The sequence below is a fragment of the Scardinius erythrophthalmus genome, assembly GCF_964197995.2.
Source record: "Scardinius erythrophthalmus genome assembly, chromosome: 19".
Lineage (NCBI taxonomy): Eukaryota > Metazoa > Chordata > Actinopteri > Cypriniformes > Leuciscidae > Scardinius > Scardinius erythrophthalmus.
Genome location: NC_138239.1, coordinates 37738752 through 37766443, shown reverse-complemented (window position 1 = coordinate 37766443; position 27692 = coordinate 37738752). Strand labels below are relative to the sequence as shown.

General features: G+C 38.7%; 1 protein-coding gene across 2 annotated transcripts in view; it reads right to left on the bottom strand.

The window, feature by feature from the left end:
• Window positions 1-27692, bottom strand: part of angel1 (angel homolog 1) — a 61179-nt gene that overhangs the window by 32203 nt on the left and 1284 nt on the right. Inside the window, exons 1-2 of one of the 2 annotated variants that reach the window (XM_081394161.1) lie at window positions 26576-27252; window positions 24694-24872 (exon numbers count right to left, since the gene is read on the bottom strand). Coding sequence is in view for 1 of the 2 variants with exons in the window: in XM_081394160.1 (XP_081250286.1) it covers window positions 24694-24872 (179 nt within the window). In the remaining variant the exon portion in view is untranslated. Of the gene's footprint in view, window positions 1-24693; window positions 24873-26575; window positions 27253-27692 lie in introns of those variants that run through there. The other variant, XM_081394160.1, reaches the window with a different exon arrangement.

Here is a 27692-nt window from a genome sequence, read left to right as displayed (position 1 = left end):
GCTAAAACATGCTAGCAAACTCTTAGCTAAGTGCTAAAGCATGCTATTATTGCAATTAAATAGGAATTTGCTGTAACTCAGGCATAGAATGTCCAATCTGCCCCAAACTTCACACTTTTGATAAGCGTTCTGTCCTGAACATATCTACATGAGAATATTCAGTTATAGTAATAGCGCCACCTACTGGTAACAGGAAGTGTCATGTTTAACACGTTGATGCCATTCTAGCAACATGTTAAAAATGCCATTGACTTCTAAACATGCTAGAAACATGTTAAAACATACTAGCAATACTTAGCTAAGTGCTAAAGCATGCTAATTCAATGAAACAGGATGTTGTTGTTACTCAAGAAGGCAATGTCCAATCTGCGCCAAACTTCACACTTTTAATAAACGTTCTGTCCTGAACACATGACCATGCTCATATTCAGTTATAGTCATAGCGCCACCTGCTGGCAACAGGAAGTGACATGTTTAACACTGTTATGGACTCCTAATAACATATAAAAAAGTGCCAGCAAGTGCTAAACATGCTAACAACATACTAGAAGCATGCTAAAACATGCTAGCAAACTCTTAGCTAAGTGCTAAAGCATGCTATTATTGCAATTAAATAGGAATTTGCTGTAACTCAGGCATGGAATGTCCAATCTGCCCCAAACTTCACACTTTTGATAAGCGTTCTGTCCTGAACATATCTACATGAGAATATTCAGTTATAGTAATAGCGCCACCTACTGGTAACAGGAAGTGTCATGTTTAACACGTTGATGCCATTCTAGCAACATGTTAAAAATGCCATTGACTTCTAAACATGCTAGAAACATGTTAAAACATACTAGCAATACTTAGCTAAGTGCTAAAGCATGCTAATTCAATGAAACAGGACTTTGTTGTTACTCAAGAAGGCAATGTACAATCTACCCCAAACGTCACACGTTTGATAAGAGTTATCTCTTGAACACATGTCCATGCTCATATTTAGTTATAGTCATAGCGCCACCTGCTGGCAACAGGAAGTGACGTTTAACACTGTTCTTGACTCCTAATAACATATAAAAAAATGCCAGTAGGTGCTAAACATCCTACCAACATACTATAGACATGCTAAAACATACTAGCAAACACTTAGCTAAGTGCTAAAGAATGATATTACTGCAATTAAATATGAATTTGCTGTAACTCAGGCATGGAATGTCCAATCTGCCCCAAACTTCACACTTTTGATAAGCGTTCTGTCCGGAACACATGACCATGCTTATATTCAGTTACAGTCATAGCGCCACCTGCTGGCAACAGGAAGTGACATGTTTAACACTGTTATGGACTCCTAATAACATATAAAAAAGTGCCAGCAAGTGTTAAACATGCTAACAACATACTAGAAACATGCTAAAACATGCTAGCAAACTCTTAGCCAAGTGCTAAAGCATGCTATTATTGCAATTAAATAGGAATTTGCTGTAACTCAGGCATGGAATGTCCAATCTGCCCCAAACTTCACACTTTTGATAAGAGTCATGGCCTGAACACATCTACATGAGAATGTTCAATTATAGTAATAGCGCCACCAACTGGCAACAGGAAGTGACATGTTTAACACGTTGATGCCGTTCTAGCAACATGTTAAAAATGCCATTGAGTTCTAAACATGCTAGAAACATGTTAAAACATGCTAACAATGCTTAGCTAAGTGCTAAAGCATGCTAATTCAATGAAACATGACTTTGTTGTTACTCAAGAAGGCAATGTCCAATTTGCACCAAACTTTACACGTTTGATAAGAGTTCTGTCCTGAACACACATCCAAGCTCATATTCAGTTATAGTCATAACGCCACCTACTGGCAACAGAAACTGACATGGTTAACACAGTAATGCAGTACTAACCACATAATTATTGTGTACTAAGCATGCTAGAAACACACTAAACATGCTAGCAACACTTAGCTGAGTCATGAAGCATGCTATTATCACCATTATACAAAACATTTTGTAACTGACTTTGACATACTCTTACTATATATACCTCCTTAAATGTACATTTCCCAACCATGCTCTGTCTTCCTAAAGCCACCGAGTGTTGATGGCACGGGTGCGAGGGCCCTTTCATCGCTGCTTGCAGCTTTAATTATTATTATTAGGGCCCGAGCACCGATGGTGTGAGGACCCTCTTGGAATTGCTCTGTTTATTATTATTATTATTATTATTATTATTATTCTTCTTCTCCGCATTGAATTGCATTTTTGAGGGCCTAAACATGCGCGAAAACTCACGAAACTTTGCACACGCGTCAGAACTGGCGAAAATTTACATCTGATATAGGTTTCAGAATTGGACGGGGCAAAACGGCTCGATAGCGCCACCTATAAAAGTTCAACGGAGTGCGCCTCCCGCAACGTTTCACGTACGTGCACGAAATTCGGTACATACATGTAATGACCTAATACCTACAAAAAAGTCTCTTGGAGCATAGCCCTAAACACAACAGGAAGTCAGCCATTTTCAACTTCCTCTCATATTTTTGTGCAGTTTTTGCCATTTTCAGGCCTCGTACTTTAACGAACTCCTCCTACAGTTTTAATCTGATCATCTTCAAATTTGGTGAGTGTAATCTTAAGGCCTTTGCGACGTTAAATTGCGAAGATCTTGAGTTTTCGTCGAAGGGCGGGTCCTCGGCGGCCTGACAAATTTCGATGTTTCGCCATGAAACAGGAAGTTGCTGTAACTCAGGCATGGAATGTCCAATCTGCCCCAAACTTCACACGTTTGATAAGAGTTCTGTCCTGAACACATGACCATGCTCATATTCAGTTATAGTCATAGCGCCACCTGCTGGCAACAGGAAGCGACATGTTTAACACTGTTATGGACTCCTAATAACATATAAAAAAGTGCCAGCAAGTGCTAAACATGCTAACAACATACTAGAAGCATGCTAAAACATGCTAGCAAACTCTTAGCTAAGTGCTAAAGCATGCTATTATTGCAATTAAATAGGAATTTGCTGTAACTCAGGCATGGAATGTCCAATCTGCCCCAAACTTCACACTTTTGATAAGCGTTCTGTCCTGAACACATCTACATGAGAATATTCAGTTATAGTAATAGCGCCACCTACTTATAACAGGAAGTGTCATGTTTAACACGTTGATGCCATTCTAGCAACATGTTAAAAATGCCATTGACTTCTAAACATGCTAGAAACATGTTAAAACATGCTAGCAATACTTAGCTAAGTGCTAAAGCATGCTAATTCAATGAAACAGGATGTTGTTGTTACTCAAGAAGGCAATGTCCAATCTGCGCCAAACTTCACACTTTTAATAAACGTTCTGTCCTGAACACATGACCATGCTCATATTCAGTTACAGTCATAGTGCCACCTGCTGGCAACAGGAAGTGACATGTTAAACACTGTTGTGGACATATAAAAACATATAAAAAAGTGCCAGCAAGTGCTAAACATGCTAACAACATACTAGAAACATGCTAAAACATGCTAGCAAACACTTAGCTAAGTGCTAAAGCATGCTATTGCTGCAATTAAATAGGAATTTGCTGTAACACAGGCATGGAATGTCCAATCTGCCCCAAACTTCACACGTTTGATAAGAGTCATGGCCTGAACACATCTACATGAGAATATTCAGTTATAGTAATAGCGCCACCTGCTGTCAACAGGAAGTGACATGTTTAACACTGTTGTGGTCTCCTAATAACATATAAAAAAGAGCCAGCAAGTGCTAAACAGGTTAGCAACATACTAGAAACATGCTAGCAAACACTTAGCTAAAGCATGCTATTACTGCAATTAAATAGGAATTTGCTGTAACTCAGGCATGGAATGTCCAATCTGCCCCAAACTTCACACGTTTGATAAGAATCATGGCCTGAACACGTCTATGCTCAAATTCAGTTATAGTAATAGCGCCACCTACTGGCAACAGGAAGTGACATGTTTAACACGTTGATGCCGTTCTAGCAACATGTTAAAAATGCCATTGAGTTCTAAACATGCTAGAAACATATTAAAACATGCTAGCAATACTTAGCTAAGTGCTAAAGCATGCTAATTCAATGAAACAGGACTTTGTTGTTGCTCAAGAAGGCAATGTACAATCTACCCCAAACTTCACACGTTTGATAAGAGTTATCTCTTGAACACATGCCCATGCTCATATTTAGTTATAGTCATAGCGCCACCTGCTGGCAACAGGAAGTGACGTTTAACACTGTTCTTGACTCCTAATAACATATAAAAAAATGCCAGTAGGTGCTAAACATCCTACCAACATACTAGAGACATGCTAAAACATACTAGCATACACTTAGCTAAGTGCTAAAGAATGATATTACTGCCAATTAAATATGAATTTGCTGTAACTCAGGCATGGAATGTCCAATCTGCCCCAAACTTCACACTTTTGATAAGCGTTCTGTCCTGAACACATGACCATGCTTATATTCAGTTACAGTCATAGCGCCACCTGCTGGCAACAGGAAGTGACATGTTTAACACTGTTATGGACTCCTAATAACATATAAAAAAGTGCCAGCAAGTGTTAAACATGCTAACAACATACTAGAAACATGCTAAAACATGCTAGCAAACTCTTAGCTAAGTGCTAAAGCATGCTATTATTGCAATTAAATAGGAATTTGTTGTAACTCAGGCATGGAATGTCCAATCTGCCCCAAACTTCACACTTTTGATAAGAGTCATGGCCTGAACACATCTACATGAGAATGTTCAGTTATAGTAATAGCGCCACCTACTGGCAACAGGAAGTGACATGTTTAACACGTTGATGCCGTTCTAGCAACATGTTAAAAATGCCATTGAGTTCTAAACATGCTAGAAACATGTTAAAACATGCTAACAATGCTTAGCTAAGTGCTAAAGAATGCTAATTCAATGAAACATGACTTTGTTGTTACTCAAGAAGGCAATGTCCAATTTGCACCAAACTTCACACGTTTGATAAGAGTTCTGTCCTGAACACACATCCATGCTCATATTCAGTTATAGTCATAACGCCACCTACTGGCAACAGAAACTGACATGGTTAACACAGTAATGCAGTACTAACCACATAATTATTGTGTACTAAGCATGCTAGGAACAGACTAAACATGCTAGCAACACTTAGCTGAGTCATGAAGCATGCTATTATCACCATTATACAAAACATTTTGTAAGTGACTTTGACATACTCTTACTATACTGCCCTACAAAGCAAAAAGGCAGTAACTACGCAGAGTGCAGAACTGAGAAAAATGACTTTAAAGTTATCCTGTCATCCAGCCTAAGTAGTTGTAGGTAGATTATTGGACATGTGGCTGTTTTGTTACTTTATGTTAGCTTATTCTTTGTACATATCAATCCTCACATTTAATTTGATATTTTACCCCTATTTTGCAGTTACTGTATTCTTGCTTTGTATTACTTACTAAAAACGTGGCACCATACCAAGGAAAAAAGCAGTAACTACAGATTCTCCAAAAACTATTTTGCCACAACTTGGGCTCTGGGTGTGTTAGATACACTGTATTTGAATTAATTGGAACCATTTGTTTTCCTGAACATGGATATACCAATCCCAAACTAATTTGACCATTTTAGGTCAATATTTTCCACCCGGAAGCTGTTCTGGTGCTGAAACGGCTGCTTAAAGTCGCACATTGCTAAGCTGTATCAAGGTCCAAATGGGGACCATTTATTTTAAAAAGGACCACATTATTATGTGTGAGTATTAGATTAATGTGTGTCTGGGGGTGTTTCTGTATCTGTAATGTAGTATCTGCTATACCTACAAATCACATTAATGTTAAAGCACTGCAAAACAACTTTTCTTTGGAGCAAAACAAAATCATTTTGCCTACGTGTTTCTAATTTGTGTGAAGTTAGAAGGGTGAAATCGCAAATGTTAAAACCGTCCCGTGAGTAGGCCTATGTCTCGATACCAAAATTCCAGTAGTCGGTACCGATACCATTCAAATTTTACGGTTCTCGGTACCACAGCAAAATCTGTTGAAATTTTTCTATTTTATTTAACTGTTTGGGAAAAAAAAATATTTATGACGGTGATCATAAGTAAATAATACATAAGCATTGAAGGCTACATGCTGTTTAAACGTAAATATTGCTTATAAAAAAATCAAGTGAAAATTAAGCAACCCTCTATGCACACATTATTTTTAGTAGTAGTAATAGTATTTTTAATACATGGAGACGTGGCTAAATCTACTGTACAGTAGCCTAATATAATTATTTCTGTCAATTTCTTCAAGTTAAACCGAACTTTTATTTTGACGGGTTGCCGTGAAGACCTTTGAGTTTCTGTGTGTGTATGATATGACGATAGTTTTTCTCAAATTAAACGGTAAAATGCTCATGAAGTGACTCTCAGAGCGGCTCTGGATATGAATTTTATCATGCCATCATATCGTGAGGCAGCAGAGACTGAAAACAGCGCGAGCGTCACTCATGCTTGTGTGTGTGTGTGTGTGTGTGTGTGTGAGAGAGAGAGAGAGAGAGAGAGAGAGAGAGAGAGGTACCGTAAATACCGCGCATCTGCGCCATTCATTCACAGAGACAAGCAGAACATGCAGGGTTAATGTTTAAATTGTCTTTTTGCGGTTTAATATATTATACACAGACACTATATCGTGGTATATGCCGGCTACGTCAATATGCACTTAGATAAACATAGATGCAACTGCAGCTCCTATTACAGAAATGCTGGTCACATTTAAAAAATTTCAGTACCGAAGTACCGGTACTTTTGACAACACTACCCGTGAAGATGCCGCGAAATCATCTGTGTGTGTTCACCATGGCAACAGTAACTTCACTGCGCAGCAACACGGTTATTTTTTTGTTAGGTAAAACATAACAAGAACACAGTAATGGATGTTACTGTACTCATGCTTTGTTTCACGAGGGCTTTTTGCAGTTACTGTACAAACGACTACCATTTTTCTCCAAAACGACACACATTTGAGATAAGATGTTTTGTCACATAACAAAGGATGCCTTGAATGTCATGAAAATGATAATAACTCATTTTTGACCAAAAATGCAGTTACTGCCTTTTTGCTTTGTAGGGCAGTATATATACCTCCTTAAATGTACATTTCCCAACCATGCTCTGTCTTCCTAAAGCCACCGAGTGTTGATGGCAGGGGTGCGAGGGCCCTTTCATCGCTGCTTGCAGCTTTAATTATTAGGGCCCGAGCACCGATGGTGTGAGGACCCTCTTGGAATTGCTCTGTTTATTATTATTATTAGGGCCCGAGCACCGATGGTGTGAGGACCCTCTTGGAATTGCTCTGTTTATTATTATTATTATTATTATTATTATTATTCTTCTTCTCCGCATTGAATTGCATTTTTGAGGGCCTAAACATGCTCGAAAACTCACGAAACTTTGCACACGCGTCAGAACTGGCGAAAATTTACATCTGATATAGGTTTCAGAATTGGACGGGGCAAAATGGCTCGATAGCGCCACCTATAAAAGTTCAACGGAGTGCGCCTCCCGCATCGTTCCACGTACGTGCACGAAATTCGGTACATATATGTAATTACCTAATACCTACAAAAAAGTCTCTTGGAGCGTAGCCCTAAACACAACAGGAAGTCAGCCATTTTGAACTTCCTCTCAGATTTTTGTGCAGTTTTTGCCATTTTCAGGCCTCGTACTTTAACGAACTCCTCCTACAGTTTTAATCTGATCATCTTCAAATTTGGTGAGTGTAAACTTCAGGCCTTTGCGACGTTAAATTGCGAAGATCTTGAGTTTTCGTCGAAGTGCGGGTCCTCGGCGGCCTGACAAATTTCGATGTTTCGCCATGAAACAGGAAGTTGCTGTAACTCAGGCATGGAATGTCCAATCTGCCCCAAACTTCACACTTTTGATAAGAGTTCTGTCCTGAACACATGACCATGCTCATATTCAGTTATAGTCATAGCGCCACCTGCTGGCAACAGGAAGTGACATGTTTAACACTGTTATGGACTCCTAATAACATATAAAAAGGTGCCAGCAAGTGCTAAACATGCTAACAACATACTAGAAGCATGCTAAAACATGCTAGCAAACTCTTAGCTAAGTGCTAAAGCATGCTATTATTGCAATTAAATAGGAATTTGCTGTAACTCAGGCATGGAATGTCCAATCTGCCCCAAACTTCACACTTTTGATAAGCGTTCTGTCCTGAACACATCTACATGAGAATATTCAGTTATAGTAATAGCGCCACCTACTGGTAACAGGAAGTGTCATGTTTAACACGTTGATGCCATTCTAGCAACATGTTAAAAATGCCATTGACTTCTAAACATGCTAGAAACATGTTAAAACATGTTAGCAATACTTAGCTAAGTGCTAAAGCATGCTAATTCAATGAAACAGGATGTTGTTGTTACTCAAGAAGGCAATGTCCAATCTGCACCAAACTTCACACGTTTGATAAGAATCATGGCCTGAACACATGTCTATGCTCAAATTTAGTTATAGTAATAGCGCCACCTACTGGCACCAGGAAGTGACATGTTTAACACGTTGATGCCGTTCTAGCAACATGTTAAAAATGCCATTGAGTTCTAAACATGCTAGAAACATGTTAAAACATGCTAGCAATACTTAGCTAAATGCTAAAGCATGCTAATTCAATGAAACAGGACTTTGTTGTTACTCAAAAAGGCAATGTACAATGTACCCCAAACTTCACACGTTTGATAAGAGTTATCTCTTGAACACATGTCCATGCTCATATTTAGTTATAGTCATAGCGCCACCTGCTGGCAACAGGAAGTGACGTTTAACACTGTTCTTGACTCCTAATAACATATAAAAAAATGCCAGTAGGTGCTAAACATCCTACCAACATACTAGAGTCATGCTGAAACATACTAGCAAACACTTAGCTAAGTGCTAAAGAATGATATTACTGCAATTAAATATGAATTTGCTGTAACTCAGGCATGGAATGTCCAATCTGCCCCAAACTTCACACTTTTGATAAGCGTTCTGTCCTGAACACATGACCATGCTTATATTCAGTTACAGTCATAGCGCCACCTGCTGGCAACAGGAAGTGACATGTTTAACACTGTTATGGACTCCTAATAACATATAAAAAAGTGCCAGCAAGTGTTAAACATGCTAACAACATACTAGAAACATGCTAAAACATGCTAGCAAACACTTAGCTAAGTGTTAAAGAATGATATTACTGTAATTAAATATGAATTTGCTGTAACTCAGGCAAGGAATGTCCAATCTGCCCCAAACTTCACACTTTTGATAAGCGTTCTGTCCTGAACACATGATCATGCTTACAGTCATAGCGCCACCTGCTGGCAGCAGGAAGTGACATGTTTAACACTGTTATGGACTCCTAATAACATATAAAAAAGTGCCAGCGAGTGCTAAACATGCTAACAACATACTAGAAACATGCTAAAACATGCTAGCAAACTCTTAGCTAAGTGCTAAAGCATGCTATTATTGCAATTAAATAGGAATTTGCTGTAATTCAGGCATGGAATGTCCAATCTGCCCCAAACTTCACACATTTGATAAGAATCATGGCCTGAACACATGTCTATGCTCAAATTCAGTTATAGTAATAGCGCCACCTACTGGCAACAGGAAGTGACATGTTTAACACTTTTATGCCGTTCTAGCAACATGTTAAAAATGCCATTGAGTTCTAAACATGCTAGAAACATGTTAAAACATGCTAACAATGCTTAGCTAAGTGCTAAAGAATGTTAATTCAATGAAACATGACTTTGTTGTTACTCAAGAAGGCAATGTCCAATTTGCACCAAACTTCACACGTTTGATAAGAGTTCTGTCCTGAACACACATCCATGCTCATATTCAGTTATAGCCATAACGCCACCTACTGGCAACAGAAACTGACATGGTTAACACAGTAATGCAGTACTAACCACATAATTATTGTGTACTAAGCATGCTAGAAACAGACTAAACATGCTAGCAACACTTAGCTGAGTCATGAAGCATGCTATTATCACCATTATACAAAACATTTTGTAACTGACTTTGACATACTCTTACTATATATACCTCCTTAAATGTACATTTCCCAACCATGCTCTGTCTTCCTAAAGCCACCGAGTGTTGATGGCACGGGTGCGAGGGCCCTTTCATCGCTGCTTGCAGCTTTAATTATTATTATTATTATTATTATTCTTCTCCGCATTGAATTGCATTTTTGAGGGCCTAAACATGCGCGAAAACTCACGAAACTTTGCACACGCGTCAGAACTGGCGAAAATTTACATCTGATATAGGTTTCAGAATTGGACGGGGCAAAACGGCTCGATAGCGCCACCTATAAAAGTTCAACGGAGTGCGCCTCCCGCAACGTTCCACGTACGTGCACGAAATTCGGTACATACATGTAATGACCTAATACCTACAAAAAAGTCTCTTGGAGCATAGCCCTAAACACAACAGGAAGTCAGCCATTTTCAACTTCCTCTCAGATTTTTGTGCAGTTTTTGCCATTTTCAGGCCTCGTACTTTAACGAACTCCTCCTACAGTTTTAATCTGATCATCTTCAAATTTGGTGAGTGTAATCTTAAGGCCTTTGCGACGTTAAATTGCGAAGATCTTGAGTTTTCGTCGAAGGGCGGGTCCTCGGCGGCCTGACAAATTTCGATGTTTCGCCATGAAACAGGAAGTTGCTGTAACTCAGGCATGGAATGTCCAATCTGCCCCAAACTTCACACGTTTGATAAGAGTTCTGTCCTGAACACATGACCATGCTCATATTCAGTTATAGTCATAGCGCCACCTGCTGGCAACAGGAAGCGACATGTTTAACACTGTTATGGACTCCTAATAACATATAAAAAAGTGCCAGCAAGTGCTAAACATGCTAACAACATACTAGAAGCATGCTAAAACATGCTAGCAAACTCTTAGCTAAGTGCTAAAGCATGCTATTATTGCAATTAAATAGGAATTTGCTGTAACTCAGGCATGGAATGTCCAATCTGCCCCAAACTTCACACTTTTGATAAGCGTTCTGTCCTGAACACATCTACATGAGAATATTCAGTTATAGTAATAGCGCCACCTACTTATAACAGGAAGTGTCATGTTTAACACGTTGATGCCATTCTAGCAACATGTTAAAAATGCCATTGACTTCTAAACATGCTAGAAACATGTTAAAACATGCTAGCAATACTTAGCTAAGTGCTAAAGCATGCTAATTCAATGAAACAGGATGTTGTTGTTACTCAAGAAGGCAATGTCCAATCTGCGCCAAACTTCACACTTTTAATAAACGTTCTGTCCTGAACACATGACCATGCTCATATTCAGTTACAGTCATAGTGCCACCTGCTGGCAACAGGAAGTGACATGTTAAACACTGTTGTGGACATATAAAAACATATAAAAAAGTGCCAGCAAGTGCTAAACATGCTAACAACATACTAGAAACATGCTAAAACATGCTAGCAAACACTTAGCTAAGTGCTAAAGCATGCTATTGCTGCAATTAAATAGGAATTTGCTGTAACACAGGCATGGAATGTCCAATCTGCCCCAAACTTCACACGTTTGATAAGAGTCATGGCCTGAACACATCTACATGAGAATATTCAGTTATAGTAATAGCGCCACCTGCTGTCAACAGGAAGTGACATGTTTAACACTGTTGTGGTCTCCTAATAACATATAAAAAAGAGCCAGCAAGTGCTAAACAGGTTAGCAACATACTAGAAACATGCTAGCAAACACTTAGCTAAGTGCTAAAGCATGCTATTACTGCAATTAAATAGGAATTTGCTGTAACTCAGGCATGGAATGTCCAATCTGCCCCAAACTTCACACGTTTGATAAGAATCATGGCCTGAACACGTCTATGCTCAAATTCAGTTATAGTAATAGCGCCACCTACTGGCAACAGGAAGTGACATGTTTAACACGTTGATGCCGTTCTAGCAACATGTTAAAAATGCCATTGAGTTCTAAACATGCTAGAAACATATTAAAACATGCTAGCAATACTTAGCTAAGTGCTAAAGCATGCTAATTCAATGAAACAGGACTTTGTTGTTGCTCAAGAAGGCAATGTACAATCTACCCCAAACTTCACACGTTTGATAAGAGTTATCTCTTGAACACATGCCCATGCTCATATTTAGTTATAGTCATAGCGCCACCTGCTGGCAACAGGAAGTGACGTTTAACACTGTTCTTGACTCCTAATAACATATAAAAAAATGCCAGTAGGTGCTAAACATCCTACCAACATACTAGAGACATGCTAAAACATACTAGCATACACTTAGCTAAGTGCTAAAGAATATATTACTGCCAATTAAATATGAATTTGCTGTAACTCAGGCATGGAATGTCCAATCTGCCCCAAACTTCACACTTTTGATAAGCGTTCTGTCCTGAACACATGACCATGCTTATATTCAGTTACAGTCATAGCGCCACCTGCTGGCAACAGGAAGTGACATGTTTAACACTGTTATGGACTCCTAATAACATATAAAAAAGTGCCAGCAAGTGTTAAACATGCTAACAACATACTAGAAACATGCTAAAACATGCTAGCAAACTCTTAGCTAAGTGCTAAAGCATGCTATTATTGCAATTAAATAGGAATTTGTTGTAACTCAGGCATGGAATGTCCAATCTGCCCCAAACTTCACACTTTTGATAAGAGTCATGGCCTGAACACATCTACATGAGAATGTTCAGTTATAGTAATAGCGCCACCTACTGGCAACAGGAAGTGACATGTTTAACACGTTGATGCCGTTCTAGCAACATGTTAAAAATGCCATTGAGTTCTAAACATGCTAGAAACATGTTAAAACATGCTAACAATGCTTAGCTAAGTGCTAAAGAATGCTAATTCAATGAAACATGACTTTGTTGTTACTCAAGAAGGCAATGTCCAATTTGCACCAAACTTCACACGTTTGATAAGAGTTCTGTCCTGAACACACATCCATGCTCATATTCAGTTATAGTCATAACGCCACCTACTGGCAACAGAAACTGACATGGTTAACACAGTAATGCAGTACTAACCACATAATTATTGTGTACTAAGCATGCTAGGAACAGACTAAACATGCTAGCAACACTTAGCTGAGTCATGAAGCATGCTATTATCACCATTATACAAAACATTTTGTAAGTGACTTTGACATACTCTTACTATATATACCTCCTTAAATGTACATTTCCCAACCATGCTCTGTCTTCCTAAAGCCACCGAGTGTTGATGGCAGGGGTGCGAGGGCCCTTTCATCGCTGCTTGCAGCTTTAATTATTATTATTATTCTTCTCCGAATTTAATCGCATTTTTGAGGGCCTAAACATGCTCGAAAACTCACGAAACTTTGCACACGCATCAGAACTGGCGAAAATTTACATCTGATATAGGTTTCAGAATTGGGCGGGGCAAAATGGCTCGATAGCGCCACCTATAAAAGTTCAACGGAGTGCGCCTCCCGCTATGTTCCACGTACGTGTACGAAATTCGGTACATACATGTAAGGACCTAATACCTACAAAAAAGTCTCTTGGAGCGTAGCCCTAAACACAACAGGAAGTCAGCCATTTTCAACTTCCTCTCAGATTTTTATGCAGTTTTTGCCATTTTCATGCCTCGTACTTTAACGAACTCTTCCTACAGTTTTAATCTGATCATCTTCAAATTTGGTGAGTGTAATCTTAAGGCCTTTGCGACGTTAAATTGCGAAGATCTTGAGTTTTCGTCGAAGGGCGGGTCCTCGGCGGCCTGACAAATTTTGATGTTTCGCCATGAAACAGGAAGTTGCTGTAACTCAGGCATGAAATGTCCAATCTGCCCCAAACTTCACACTTTTGATAAGCGTTCTGTCCTGAACACATGACCATGCTCATATTCAGTTACAGTCATAGCGCCACCTGCTGGCAACAGGAAGTGACATGTTTAACACTGTTGTGAACTCCTGATAACATACAAAAAAGTGCCAGCAAGTGCTAAACATGCTAACAACATACTAGACACATGCTAAAACATGCTAGCAAACACTTAGCTAAGTGCTAAAGCATGCTATTACTGCAATTAAATAGGAATTTGCTGTAACTCAGGCACGGAATGTCCAATCTGCCCCAAACTTCACACGTTTGATAAGAGTCATGGCCTGAACACATCTACATGAGAATATTCAGTTATAGTAATAGCGCCACCTACTGGTAACAGGAAGTGTCATGTTTAACACGTTGATGCCGTTCTAGCAACATGTTAAAAATGCCATTGACTTCTAAACATGCTAGAAACATGTTAAAACATGCTAGCAAAACTTAGCTGAGTGCTAAAGCATGCTAATTCAATGAAACAGGATGTTGTTGTTACTCAAGAAGGCAATGTCCAATCTGCCCCAAACTTCACACTTTTGATAAGCGTTCTGTCCTGAACACATGACCATGCTCATATTCAGTTACAGTCATAGCGCCACCTGCTGGCAACAGGAAGTGACATGTTAAACACTGTTGTGGACTCCTAAAAACATATAAAAAAGTGCCAGCATGTGCTAAACATGCTAACAACATACTAGAAACATGCTAAACCATGCTATCAATCACTTAGATAAGTGCTAAATCATGATATTACTGCAATTAAATGGGAATTTGTTGTAACACAGGCATGGGATGTTCAATCTACCCCAAACTTAATATGTAACATTGAAGAAACATGCTAGCAACACTTAGCTAAGTTCTAAAGCATGCTATAAAAGCTCAAGGAAGTTGTTGTAACTTAAGCATAAAATGTCCAATCTACCCCAAACTTCACACGTTTGATAAGAGTTATCTTTTGAACACATGTCCATGCTCATATTCAGTTATAGTCATAGCGCCGCCTGCTGGCAAAAGGAAGTGACGTTTAACACTGTTCTGGACTCCTAATAACATATAAAAAAATGCCAGTAGGTGCTAAATATCCTACCAACATACTAGAGACATGCTAAAACATACTAGCAAACACTTAGCTAAGTGCTAAAGCATGATATTACTGCAATTAAATATGAATTTGCTGTAACTCAGGAATGCAATGTCCAATCTACCCCAAAATTAATATGTAAAATGCTAGAAACATCATAAAACATGCTAGAAATGCTAAAGGAAGTTGTTGTAACTCAAGCATACAATGTCCAATCTGCCCCAAACTTCACATGTTTGATAAAAGTCCTGCACTGAACACATCTACATAGCAATATTCAGATACAGACATAGCCCCAACTACTGGCAACAGAAACTGGCATGGTTAACATAGTAATGCAGTACTAACAACATAATTATTGTGTACTAAGCATGCTAGAAACATACTAAACATGCTAGCAACACTTAGCTGAGTCATGAAGCATGCTATTATCACCATTATACAAAACATTTTGTAACTGACTTTGACATACTCTTACTATATATACCTCCTTAAATGTACATTGCCCAACCATGTTCTGTCTTCCTAAAGCCACCGAGTGTTGATGGCACGGGTGCGAGGGCCCTTTCATCGCTGCTTGCAGCTTTAATTATTATTATTATTCTTCTTCTCCGCATTGAATTGCATTTTTGAGGGCCTAAACATGCGCGAAAACTCACGAAACTTTGCACATGCGTCAGAACTGGCGAAAATTTACATCTGATATAGGTTTCAGAATTGGACGGGGCAAAACGGCTCGATAGCGCCACCTATAAAAGTTCAACGGAGTGCGCCTCCCGCAACGTTCCACGTACGTGCACGAAATTCGGTACATACGTGTAATGACCTAATACCTACAAAAAAGTCTCTTGGAGCATAGCCCTAAACCCAACAGGAAGTCAGCCATTTTGAACTTCCTCTCAGATTTTTGTGCAGTTTTTGCCATTTTCAGGCCTCGTACTTTAACGAACTCCTCCTACAGTTTTAATCTGATCATCTTCAAATTTGGTGAGTGTAATCTTAAGGCCTTTGCGACGTTAAATTGCGAAGATCTTGAGTTTTCGTCAAAGGGCGGGTCCTCGGCGGCCTGACAAATTTCGATGTTTCGCCATGAAACAGGAAGTTGCTGTAACTCAGGCATGGAATGTCCAATCTGCCCCAAACTTCACACTTTTGATAAGCATTCTGTCCTGAACACATGACCATGCTCATATTCAGTTACAGTCATAGCGCCACCTGCTGGCAACAGGAAGTGACATGTTTAACACTGTTATGGACTCCTAATAACATATAAAAAAGTGCCAGCAAGTGCTAAACATGCTAACAACATACTAGAAGCATGCTAAAACATGCTAGCAAACTCTTAGCTAAGTGCTAAAGCATGCTATTATTGCAATTAAATAGGAATTTGCTGTAACCCAGGCATGGAATGTCCAATCTGCCCCAAACTTCACACGTTTGATAAGAATCATGGCCTGAACACATGTCTATGCTCAAATTCAGTTATAGTAATAGCGCCACCTACTGGTAACAGGAAGTGTCATGTTTAACACGTTGATGCCATTCTAGCAACATGTTAAAAATGCCATTGAGTTCTAAACATGTTAGAAACATATTAAAACATGCTAGCAATACTTAGCTAAGTGCTAAAGCATGCTAATTCAATGAAACAGGACTTTGTTGTTACTCAAGAAGGCAATGTACAATCTACCCCAAACTTCACACGTTTGATAAGAGTTATCTCTTGAACACATGTCCATGCTCATATTTAGTTATAGTCATAGCGCCACCTGCTGGCAACAGGAAGGGATGTTTAACACTGTTCTTGACTCCTAATAACATATAAAAAAATGCCAGTAGGTGCTAAACATCCTACCAACATACTAGAGACATGCTAAAACATACTAGCAAACACTTAGCTAAGTGCTAAAGAATGATATTACTGCAATTAAATATGAATTTGCTGTAACTCAGGCATGGAATGTCCAATCTTCCCCAAACTTCACACTTTTGATAAGCGTTCTGTCCTGAACACATGACCATGCTTATATTCAGTTACAGACATAGCGCCACCTGCTGGCAACAGGAAGTGACATGTTTAACACTGTTATGGACTCCTAATAACATATAAAAAAGTGCCAGCAAGTTTTAAACATGCTAACAACATATTATAAACATGCTAAAACATGCTAGCAAACTCTTAGCTAAGTGCTAAAGCATGCTATTATTGCAATTAAATAGGAATTTGCTGTAACTCAGGCATGGAATGTCCAATCTGCCCCAAACTTCACACTTTTGATAAGAGTCATGGCCTGAATACATCTACATGAGAATGTTCATTTATAGTAATAGCGCCACCTACTGGCAACAGGAAGTGACATGTTTAACACGTTGATGCCGTTCTAGCAACATGTTAAAAATGCCATTGAGTTCTAAACATGCTAGAAACATGTTAAAACATGCTAACAATGCTTAGCTAAGTGCTAAAGAATGTTAATTCAATGAAACATGACTTTTTTGTTACTCAAGAAGGCAATTTCCAATTTGCACCAAACTTCACACGTTTGATAAGAGTTCTGTCCTGAACACACATCCATGCTCATATTCAGCAATAGTCATAACGCCACCTACTGGCAACAGAAACTGACATGGTTAACACAGTAATGAAGTACTAACCACATAATTATTGTGTACTAAGCATGCTAGAAACAGACTAAACATGCTAGCAACACTTAGCTGAGTCATGAAGCATGCTATTATCACCATTATACAAAACATTTTGTTACTAACTTTGACATACTCTTACTATATATACCTCCTTAAATGTACATTTCCCAACCATGCTCTGTCTTCCTAAAGCCACCGAGTGTTGATGGCACGGGTGCGAGGGCCCTTTCATCGCTGCTTGCAGCTTTAATTATTATTATTATTCTTCTCCGCATTTAATTGCATTTTTGAGGGCCTAAACATGCTCGAAAACTCACGAAACTTTGCACACGCGTCAGAACTGGCGAAAATTTACATCTGATATAGGTTTCAGAATTGGGCGGGGCAAAATGGCTCGATAGCGCCACCTATAAAAGTTCAACAGAGTGCGCCTCCCGCTGTGTTCCACGTACGTGTACGAAATTCGGTACATATGTGTAATGACCTAATACCTACAAAAAAGTCTCTTGGAGCATAGCTCTAAACACAACAGGAAGTCAGCCATTTTCAACTTCCTCTCTGATTTTTGTGCACTTTTTGCCATTTTCAGGCCTCGTACTTTAACGAACTCCTCCTACAGTTTTAATCTGATCATCTTCAAATTTGGTGAGTGTAATCTTAAGGCCTTTGCGACGTTAAATTGCGAAGATCTTGAGTTTTCGTCGAAGGGCGGGCCCTCGGCGGCCTGACAAATTTTGATGTTTCGCCATGAAACAGGAAGTTGCTGTAACTCAGGCATGGAATGTCCAATCTGCCCCAAACTTCACACTTTTGATAAGCGTTCTGTCCTGAACACATGACCATGCTCATATTCAGTTACAGTCATAGCGCCACCTGCTGGCAACAGGAAGTGACATGTTTAACACTCTTGTGGACTCCTGATAACATATAAAAAAGTGCCAGCAAGTGCTAAACATGCTAACAACATACTAGAAACATGCTAAAACATGCTAGCAAACACTTAGCTAAGTGCTAAAGCATGCTATTACTGCAATTAAATAGGAATTTGCTGTAACTCAGGCACGGAATGTCCAATCTGCCCCAAACTTCACACGTTTGATAAGAGTCATGGCCTGAACACATCTACATGAGAATATTCAGTTATAGTAATAGCGCCACCTACTGGTAACAGGAAGTGTCATGTTTAACACGTTGATGCCGTTCTAGCAACATGTTAAAAATGCCATTGACTTCTAAAAATGCTAGAAACATGTTAAAACATGCTAGCAATACTTAGCTAAGTGCTAAAGCATGCTAATTCAATGAAACAGGATGTTGTTGTTACTCAAGAAGGCAATGTCCAATCTGCGCCAAACTTCACACTTTTGATAAGCGTTCTGTCCTGAACACATGACCATGCTCATATTCAGTTACAGTCATAGCGCCACCTGCTGGCAACAGGAAGTGACATGTTAAACACTGTTGTGGACTCCTGATAACATATAAAAAAGTGCCAGCAAGTGCTAAACATGCTAACAACATACTAGAAACATGTTAGCAAACACTTAGCTAAGTGCTAAAGCATGCTATTGCTGCAAATAAATAGGAAGTTGCTGTAACTAAGGCATGGAATGTCCAATCTGCCCCAAACTTCACACTTTTGATAAGCGTTCTGTCCTGAACACATGACCATGCTCATATTCAGTTATAGTCATAGCGCCACCTGCTGGCAACAGGAAGTGACATGTTTAACACTCTTGTGGACTCCTGATAACATATAAAAAAGTGCCAGCAAGTGCTAAACATGCTAACAACATACTAGAAACATGCTAAAACATGCTAGCAAACACTTAGCTAAGTGCTAAAGCATGCTATTACTGCAATTAAATAGAAATTTGTTGTAACTCAGGCACAGAATGTCCAATCTGCCCCAGACTTCACACGTTTGATAAGAGTCATGGCCTGAACACATCTACATGAGAATATTCAGTTATAGTAATAGCGCCACCTACTGGTAACAGGAAGTGTCATGTTTAACACGTTGATGCCGTTCTAGCAACATGTTAAAAATGCCACTGACTTCTAAAAATGCTAGAAAATGTTAAAACATGCTAGCAATACTTAGCTAAGTGCTAAAGCATGCTAATTCAATGAAACAGGATGTTGTTGTTACTCAAGAAGGCAATGTCCAATCTGCGCCAAACTTCACACTTTTGATAAGCGTTCTGTCCTGAACACATGACCATGCTCATTCAGTTACAGTCATAGCACCGCCTGCTGGCAACAGGAAGTGACATGTTAAACACTGTTGTGGACTCCTGATAACATAAAAAAGTGCCAGCAAGTGCTAAACATGCTAACAACATACTAGAAACATATTAGCAAACACTTAGCTAAGTGCTAAAGCATGCTATTGCTGCAATTAAATATGAATTTGCTGTAACACAGGCATGGAATGTCCAATCTGCCCCAAACTTAATATGTAACATGCAATAAACATGCTAGCAACACATAGCTAAGTTCTAAACCATGCTAGAAATGCTAAAGGAAGTTGTTGTAACTTAGGCATACAATGTCCAATCTACCCCAAACTTCACACGTTTGATAATAGTTATCTCCTGAACACAAGTCCATGCTCATATTCAGATATAGTCATAGCGCCGCCTGCTGGCAACAGGAAGTGACGTTTAACACTATTCTGGACTCCTAATAACATATAAAAAAGTGTCACCAACTGCTAAACATGTTAGCAACATACTAGAAACATGCAATCAAATACTTAGCTAAGTGTTAAAGCATCCTATTACTGCAATTAAATATGAATTTGCTGTAACTCAGGCATTCAATGTCCAATCTACCCCAAAATTAATATGTAATATGCTAGAAACATCATAAAACATGCTAGAAATGCTAAAGGAAGTTGTTGTAACTCAAGCATACAATGTCCAATCTGCCCCAAACTCCACATGTTTGATAAAAGTCCTGCACTGAACACATCTACATAGCGATATTCAGATATAGACATAGCCCCACCTACTGGCAACAGAAACTGACATGGTTAACACAGTAATGCAGTACTAACCACATAACTATTGTGTACTAAGCATGCTAAAAACATACTAAACCTGCTAGCAACTACTATATATACCTCCTTAAATGCACATTGTCCAACCATGCTCTGTCTTCCTAAAGCCACCGGGTGGCGGCGGCACGGGTGCGAGGGCCCTTTCATCGCTGCTTGCAGCTTTAATTATTATTATTATTATTATTATTATTATTTTGTCAACCTTTCGGGCACTTTTGGGGCCCTTAACATGCTCGAAAACTCTTGAAATTTTGCACACACGTCAGAACCCGCGGCCATCAGGGCCGGACTGAAGCTGGTACCCGGGCGTGGCAGGGGGGCTCGACAGCGCCCCCTGGAACGGGATCCAAACACGTGTCCATAAATCAAACACGCTTGCATGTAATAATATGAAACTCGGTACACATATAGATCTCATCGGGCCGAACAACTTTCGTGCTCTAAGTTTTACGCCAGCCAAACAGGAAGTTGGCTATCTAGCGTTGTTTGGAAACGCATGCTGTGGAATTTAATGTACTCCTCCTAGGGAATTCATCGATTCGCCTCCAAACTCGGTGTGCATGAAGTCAAGACATTGAGGATGCTAAATTGCGGACGGATTTTTGATATCTCGAACGGTTTGGCCGTGGCGAGGAAACAAATTTATGGCGAAAAAATGAAACAGGAAGTGTGTTATAACTTCTGCATACATTAACTGATCTTGATGAAACTTCAGCAGTGTGTTCGTTGTAAGAGGCCGATCACATGGATGTGACTATTGTGAGTCAAAGTTATAGCGCCACCAACAGGCAGCAGGAAGTACATCACTTTCAAAATGCTTTGAAATCAGTGTCTTATTTTTACCCGATTTGCTTCAAACTTTATGTGTACAATGTAGACACACGGCAGATGTAGACCTGTGAAAGGATTATTGATATCTTAGATACTGTTGCCGTGGCAACGCATCAAACTTTAATATTATTTTTTGATGCTTTTGAGACTCTTAACATACTTGAAATTGCATGAAACTCAACAGACACATCACATTTATTAGCCCGTAGACATGTGCAAAGTTTCAGAAACGGGCGTGGTGGAATGGCTCAGTAGCGCCACCTTTAGTCAAAAATGGGGGCTTAGTTTTTCCTAGAATCACAAAACTTGGTATGTGTATTGTTCTCATCAAGACGGACAACTTTCTAATTTACATGAATCATCTCCGACCAACAGGAAGAGAGATATTTTGGTTTGAATGTGGATTTTCTGAAGAATTTTCTCTCCCTCTCTCTGTGTCTGTGTGTGTGTGAGGGGAGGGGGGGATTTGACTATTGCTTTTATATTGTTAATCAAGGTTTCAGGGGCTTTTGGGGCCCTTAACGTGCTCAAAAACTCTTGAAACTTTGCACACAGGTCAGAACCCACGGCCATCAGGGCCGGGCTGAAGCTGGTACCCGGGCGTGGCTGGGGGGCTCAACAGCGCCCCCTTGAACGGGGTTCTAAAACTTGATCCATATATCAAACACGCTCGCATGAATTAATATGAAACTCGGTACACATATAGATCTCATCGGGCCGAACAACTTTCCCCCGGTCAAGTTTTACGCCAGCCCAACAGGAAGTCGGCAATTATTGGTTGTTTGGAAAACGCTTGCTGTGGAATGTGAAATACTCCTCCTAGAAAATTCACCGTGTCCCCTTCAAACTCGGTGTGCATGTAGTCAAGACATTGAGGATGCTAAATTGCGGACGGATTTTTGATATCTCGAACGGTTTGGCTGTGGCGAGGAATCGAATTTATGGCGAGAAAAGAGAAACACGAAGTGGAATAACTTCTGCATACATTAACTGATCTTGATGAAACTTCAGCAGTGTGTTCGTGGTAAGAGGCCAATCAGATGGATGTAACTATTGTGATTCAAAGTTATAGCGCCACCAACTGGCAGCAGGAAGTGTATCACTTTCAACATGCTTTTGACAAAAGTGGGGGGGTTAGTTTTAAATACAGTAAAAAAAACTCAGTTCATATATTGATCTCATCGACCCGGATAACTTTCTAATTTAAAGTCATTAGCTCTGACCATCAGGAAGTCAGATATTTTGGTCTGAATGTGGATTTTTTTGCAAAATCAGCCTCTGAATTTTTAGCCACCTTTATCTAAGTGGTTATTTTATTCCCACCAAACTTTTTCAACATGATAAAAATATATTAATGATGCTAAATTGTGAACGGATAATAAATATCTCAAACGGTCTTGCTATGGCGAGGGATTAAAGTAATGTCAAAAAAGGAACCACTAAAAGGCTCATATATTCTAAAAATGTAATTATACACCATTTATTACTATATAAAAGTATACAAATATCAGAACTTAACTCATTTTATTCTTTTTTTTTTCAATTTAAGAATGAAGTTTAAGTTTAAAAACTGCCAGAATGGTTGTTTAGTCTAAACAATAAATAAATAAAGTCAAACATAGTGCTATACTGCCCTCTTGTGTTCAAAATCAGGTAGGCCTATTATATCTATATAAAAATATACTAGGTATGTGACGGTGAGAATATTTTACCACCGGTTAACTGACGTGTGACACTGCTGGGGGCTTTTTAATCGCTAACTTAAAAACGAAAGTAAAATATGTTCGTCCGCACGGACATTGATAATGGTGCGGAGCAGAGCGAGCGTTTTCAATAAATTCCTATGGAAGGAGGAATGACCTAAGAAACGTTGACTCTGTTCTGCTCGTTCCTCGCTGAGGACGCGCACCATTATGAATGCCTGTGCAGCCGTGAGCATTTTAGTTTCATTTTCGGGGCGGATTGCTTGAATGTATTTTAAAAAAGCACAATGTTGTGTTTTATTGCTACTGTACAAAAATATAAGTTAACACTTTGCAGTTTGAATGATGTTCTGAACAAAATGACAGAGTATGTTTTTATGTGTCCACTGTTCAATCGCGCCCTCGTTTTAGTGATTCCCAAGTTATTTTTTCATTTAAGTTTTTTTCATTGTTCTAATCAGGTCAGGCAAGTAAAATTATCTGTGTCTTATCCCTTACATTTTTATATAATTTTATAAATATATAATACACTACTGTTTGGCGTCAGTAAGATTTTTAAGCTAAGTTTCTTCTGCTCACCAAGGCTGCATTTGTTTGATTAAAAATACAAACAAAAACAGTAATATAGTAAAATATTATTCCAATTTAAAACAGCTGCTTTCTATTTTAATATATTTTAAACTGTTATTTATTCCTGTGATCAAAGCTGAGTTTTCAGCATCATTACTCCAGTCGTCACTGTCACATGATCCTTCAGAAATTATTCTAATAAGATGATTGATGCTCAAGAAACATTCATTATTATTTTAAATGTCGAAAACAGTTGTGTACAGTCTTTGATGAATAGAAAGTTCAAAAGAACAGCATTTATCTGAAATCTAAAGCTTTTGTAACATTAAACACTACCGCTCAAAAGATTGGGGTCAGTAATCATTTTAATTTTATTTTTGGGGGAAAGAAATCAAATAAATCAATACTTTTATTCATCGAGAATGAGTTAAATTGCCAAGTTCACGCGCGTGATCATAGGTAACTAAACCTATGCGCGTGAACTCGGCAATCGACTACTATGGACTTCAACTGAAAACAGGATGTAAACACAGGTATTTGCGCTGGCTTAAATAACATAATTTTTATACATATCTTTCACATCTACTGCAGTCAGATCCACTCGTGTTCACTCAGAAGGAATCACTAACATGACCTGTGCACTTGTAATGACACATCAAGGATGTTAAGAGCCTAAAAGCAGGTTTAGTACTTGCCCATTGAAGTCAACAGGGTGCAAATTTTAAAAATAGAATAACTCGGTGTAGGCAACACCGATTTTTGTCATTGTTCTCTGTATTGACAGCACTCCAAATGTACAAAAAAATGAGCTCAATGTTAAAATTGACCGGAGTTCTCATTTAAGGACCGCAGGGACCCTGTCCATCTGTTACCTCCAGCGTTCCCTGAGGACTCTCTGTCTCCGTGTGGTCCGGATCGGGGCCGGTGTCGGTGTCTCCAGCGCTGTGCCACTGCAGTGACAGGCCCGTCTGCTGCGGTCCAGAAACAGCGCCGCCACCATCCCAGACCTCTTTCCCATTAACATACACAAACGGTGCCTTGCGCCACAATTCTGTCCAGAGAAAATATAAAAGTGACACACAGATCTATTTGGAAATGTATTTCACGTAGTGTCATTTCCATGACTAGGTCACTCACTTTGAAGAGACACTTAGGGTAATTTAATTCTTAAATTTACATCAGGTTCTGTTTTTTTGCAGTACTATGGTGCAATTTGGAGTTTCTTGGAAAAGGATAGTGTATGAATATGGTAATATTTCAGAGCCAAGGGCAGATCGGGGCTAGTTGTCACATGGGGAACTTATGATGTAACGAAAAGATTCTGACACAATTGCACAAATTTTCTCTAGGTTAGTTTCAAACACTTTGATTTTTAAATAGTCATAAATCAGGTTATGAATTCTTCCAATTATGAATTATGACTTTTTGTGTTATACTCGGCTTGTCTTAGTTTGTTCCGTCCAGACAGACTGACAGTCTGTGTGTTGGAGGTGAGGATTTTACCATGACTCTTTCTGCATGTTACACTGTTAGACCAGTAGGTGGCGACAAAGTCTTTATGAGTGAGTCATTGAATCATTCATTCAACCAATTTGATTAATTTAGGAACTGTTGCTGCATCCCAATTCACATCATATCCATCCTAAATGGTATTCAAAATCAGAAATCAGCGGAATTTATGGTGAACAACTACATTACCCATGATGCTGTGCAGAAAATTCCACCAATTAGAGTGTCACAGTGATCAAATCGTGCCAAAAGAGTTCTTTAGGTCCACCCACTCCCATGAAGCACTGCAGATGATGTAATCAAGTCAAAATATATTGTTTCTTTCTATAGATATAATTAACAAATTTAAATGAATGGTTTTATATTTTCTCTTTTGATTTTAATTAGTTTGTCATTCACAATGCTTCATGGGATTGTAGTTCTTTCCCTCACTAAAGTTCACAGTCTTGTATCTCTGTCTTTCTGTCTAATATACTTGTCATATACTTTTTTGTTGTTGCTTCAATTCAAAGTTTGTGATGTTGTGATTCTCCTCATAGCTGACTGGTTTGGTTCATGGTTTATAACGCTTTAACAAAGATTTTGTTTAAATCCTCACAGGAAAAATGAATAGGAAAAATACTTCTTGAACCAACGCCACAGAAAAAATGGCCGGCACTAATGCAGGAGGAACCGGTTCAGAACTACAAACACAAATTAAGAGTTAAAAACTACAAACATGGCGGATATGTGAGCCCGATGGGTAAAGTTAATATGAAATGGAAGTTATGCTAGTCTTTTCTCCTCTATTGTGCCGTATATCGAGTGAAACGCTTCTGGAACAAGAACAAATGTGGGCGGGGCTTGATTTTGTACATAGGGTATTGATTGGATGGTTGTGGTTTGCTATTAGTGGATCTCATGTGAGTGACAGGTTGGGCGGGGCCCTTGTCATCAGAGAAGAGACTTCACTCTTCTCATCACTCTGATTAAAAGATTACGAGGTACATATATAAAATAAAAAAATAATTATAATAATAAATACTGCAATGTTCCATAAAAAAAAAACATTTTTATTTCATGGTGACTTTCTTAGGGCCCTTAAAGAGCCATTCCACCGAATGGGTGACATTTGCTTGTTGTAACTCTTCAAAATTAAACTTTATTTTTTTTAATCTTTTTTCTACACTGAATCTAATACTACACATATTTAACTATTCAAAATGTGTATTGGTCAATCTCAGGCAATTTTATTAATTTTTTTACAAGGTTTCTAAGCAGAAGATGGATGCATGTTTCCTCAGTCCTGTTACCGAAACTCATGTGCCTGTAAAAAAAAAAAGCATGTTTAAAAGCATGTCAATTCATTCCATTGCTTTCCTCACAAGAAAGTGTTTATTTTAAAGAAATTTACTGGTTATATGTTCAAATAATTGATATTTGTGACAAAAAAAATAAGACAAGGTGTATTTTAATAAAAAACACAAAGCCATTTTTTCATTTTAAAGAAGTCCGAAGCCTCAATTTATAATTTTTTTATAATTTAATTTATTAAACAATTGTATAAATGGACCAAACAAAACTGATAAAAAAAAAAAAAACAGTGGTTTAACTTTAAAAAAAAAAAAAAAAAAAATTTGTAACAGGAATGAACACTTGGGTAACAGGAATGAGTGTCCACATGTGTGTGCATGAAAAAGAGAGTACTTGACTGTGTGTGCATAAGATTTCTGTGTTGAAGTGATGTACTGTGTGCTAGTAGTATTTCACAGCGAAGGAGGTGGAAAAAGAAAGAAGGAGAGAGAGGAGAAGAGAGAGGGGGAAAGAGGGAAGTTAAGACAAAAAGGGGGGAAAGAGAGGGTTGCGGGTGTGTTTCGCTCCTTCCACTGCAATATGCCATAGCTGGGTGTTTCTGACACCTGCAGAGTATGGGCTTTCTCCATCTTATACAAAATATAAGAAAGACAAAACGTTTAAGTCACTTCGTGGTGGCCTGGCTCCCTGGAAGTATGGCATTCACACCGTAAAACTAATACTAATGTCTACAATTTAAGTAATTGCAACCTTAAAACTCAAAATTCAGGTGAATAGTATTATATCAACTAGCCTAATATTTACAGTATTAATTCAACAAACCAGTGGACTCTACTCACTCCTGTTACTTTAACTCACTCCTGTTATTCTTCATATGAGTAACAGGACTGAAAGTAACAGGATTGAGTTATTAAGGAAAACGTTATCAAAAACATGACATATGGCCACATAGCATCATGCTAATAATAGCATGAGGACACTGAGCAAATTCTAGTGACTTACCAAAAGTTAATATTTTTAAAATAAACAAATAACATCTAAGAAATAATTTAGGTAACAGGACAGAATG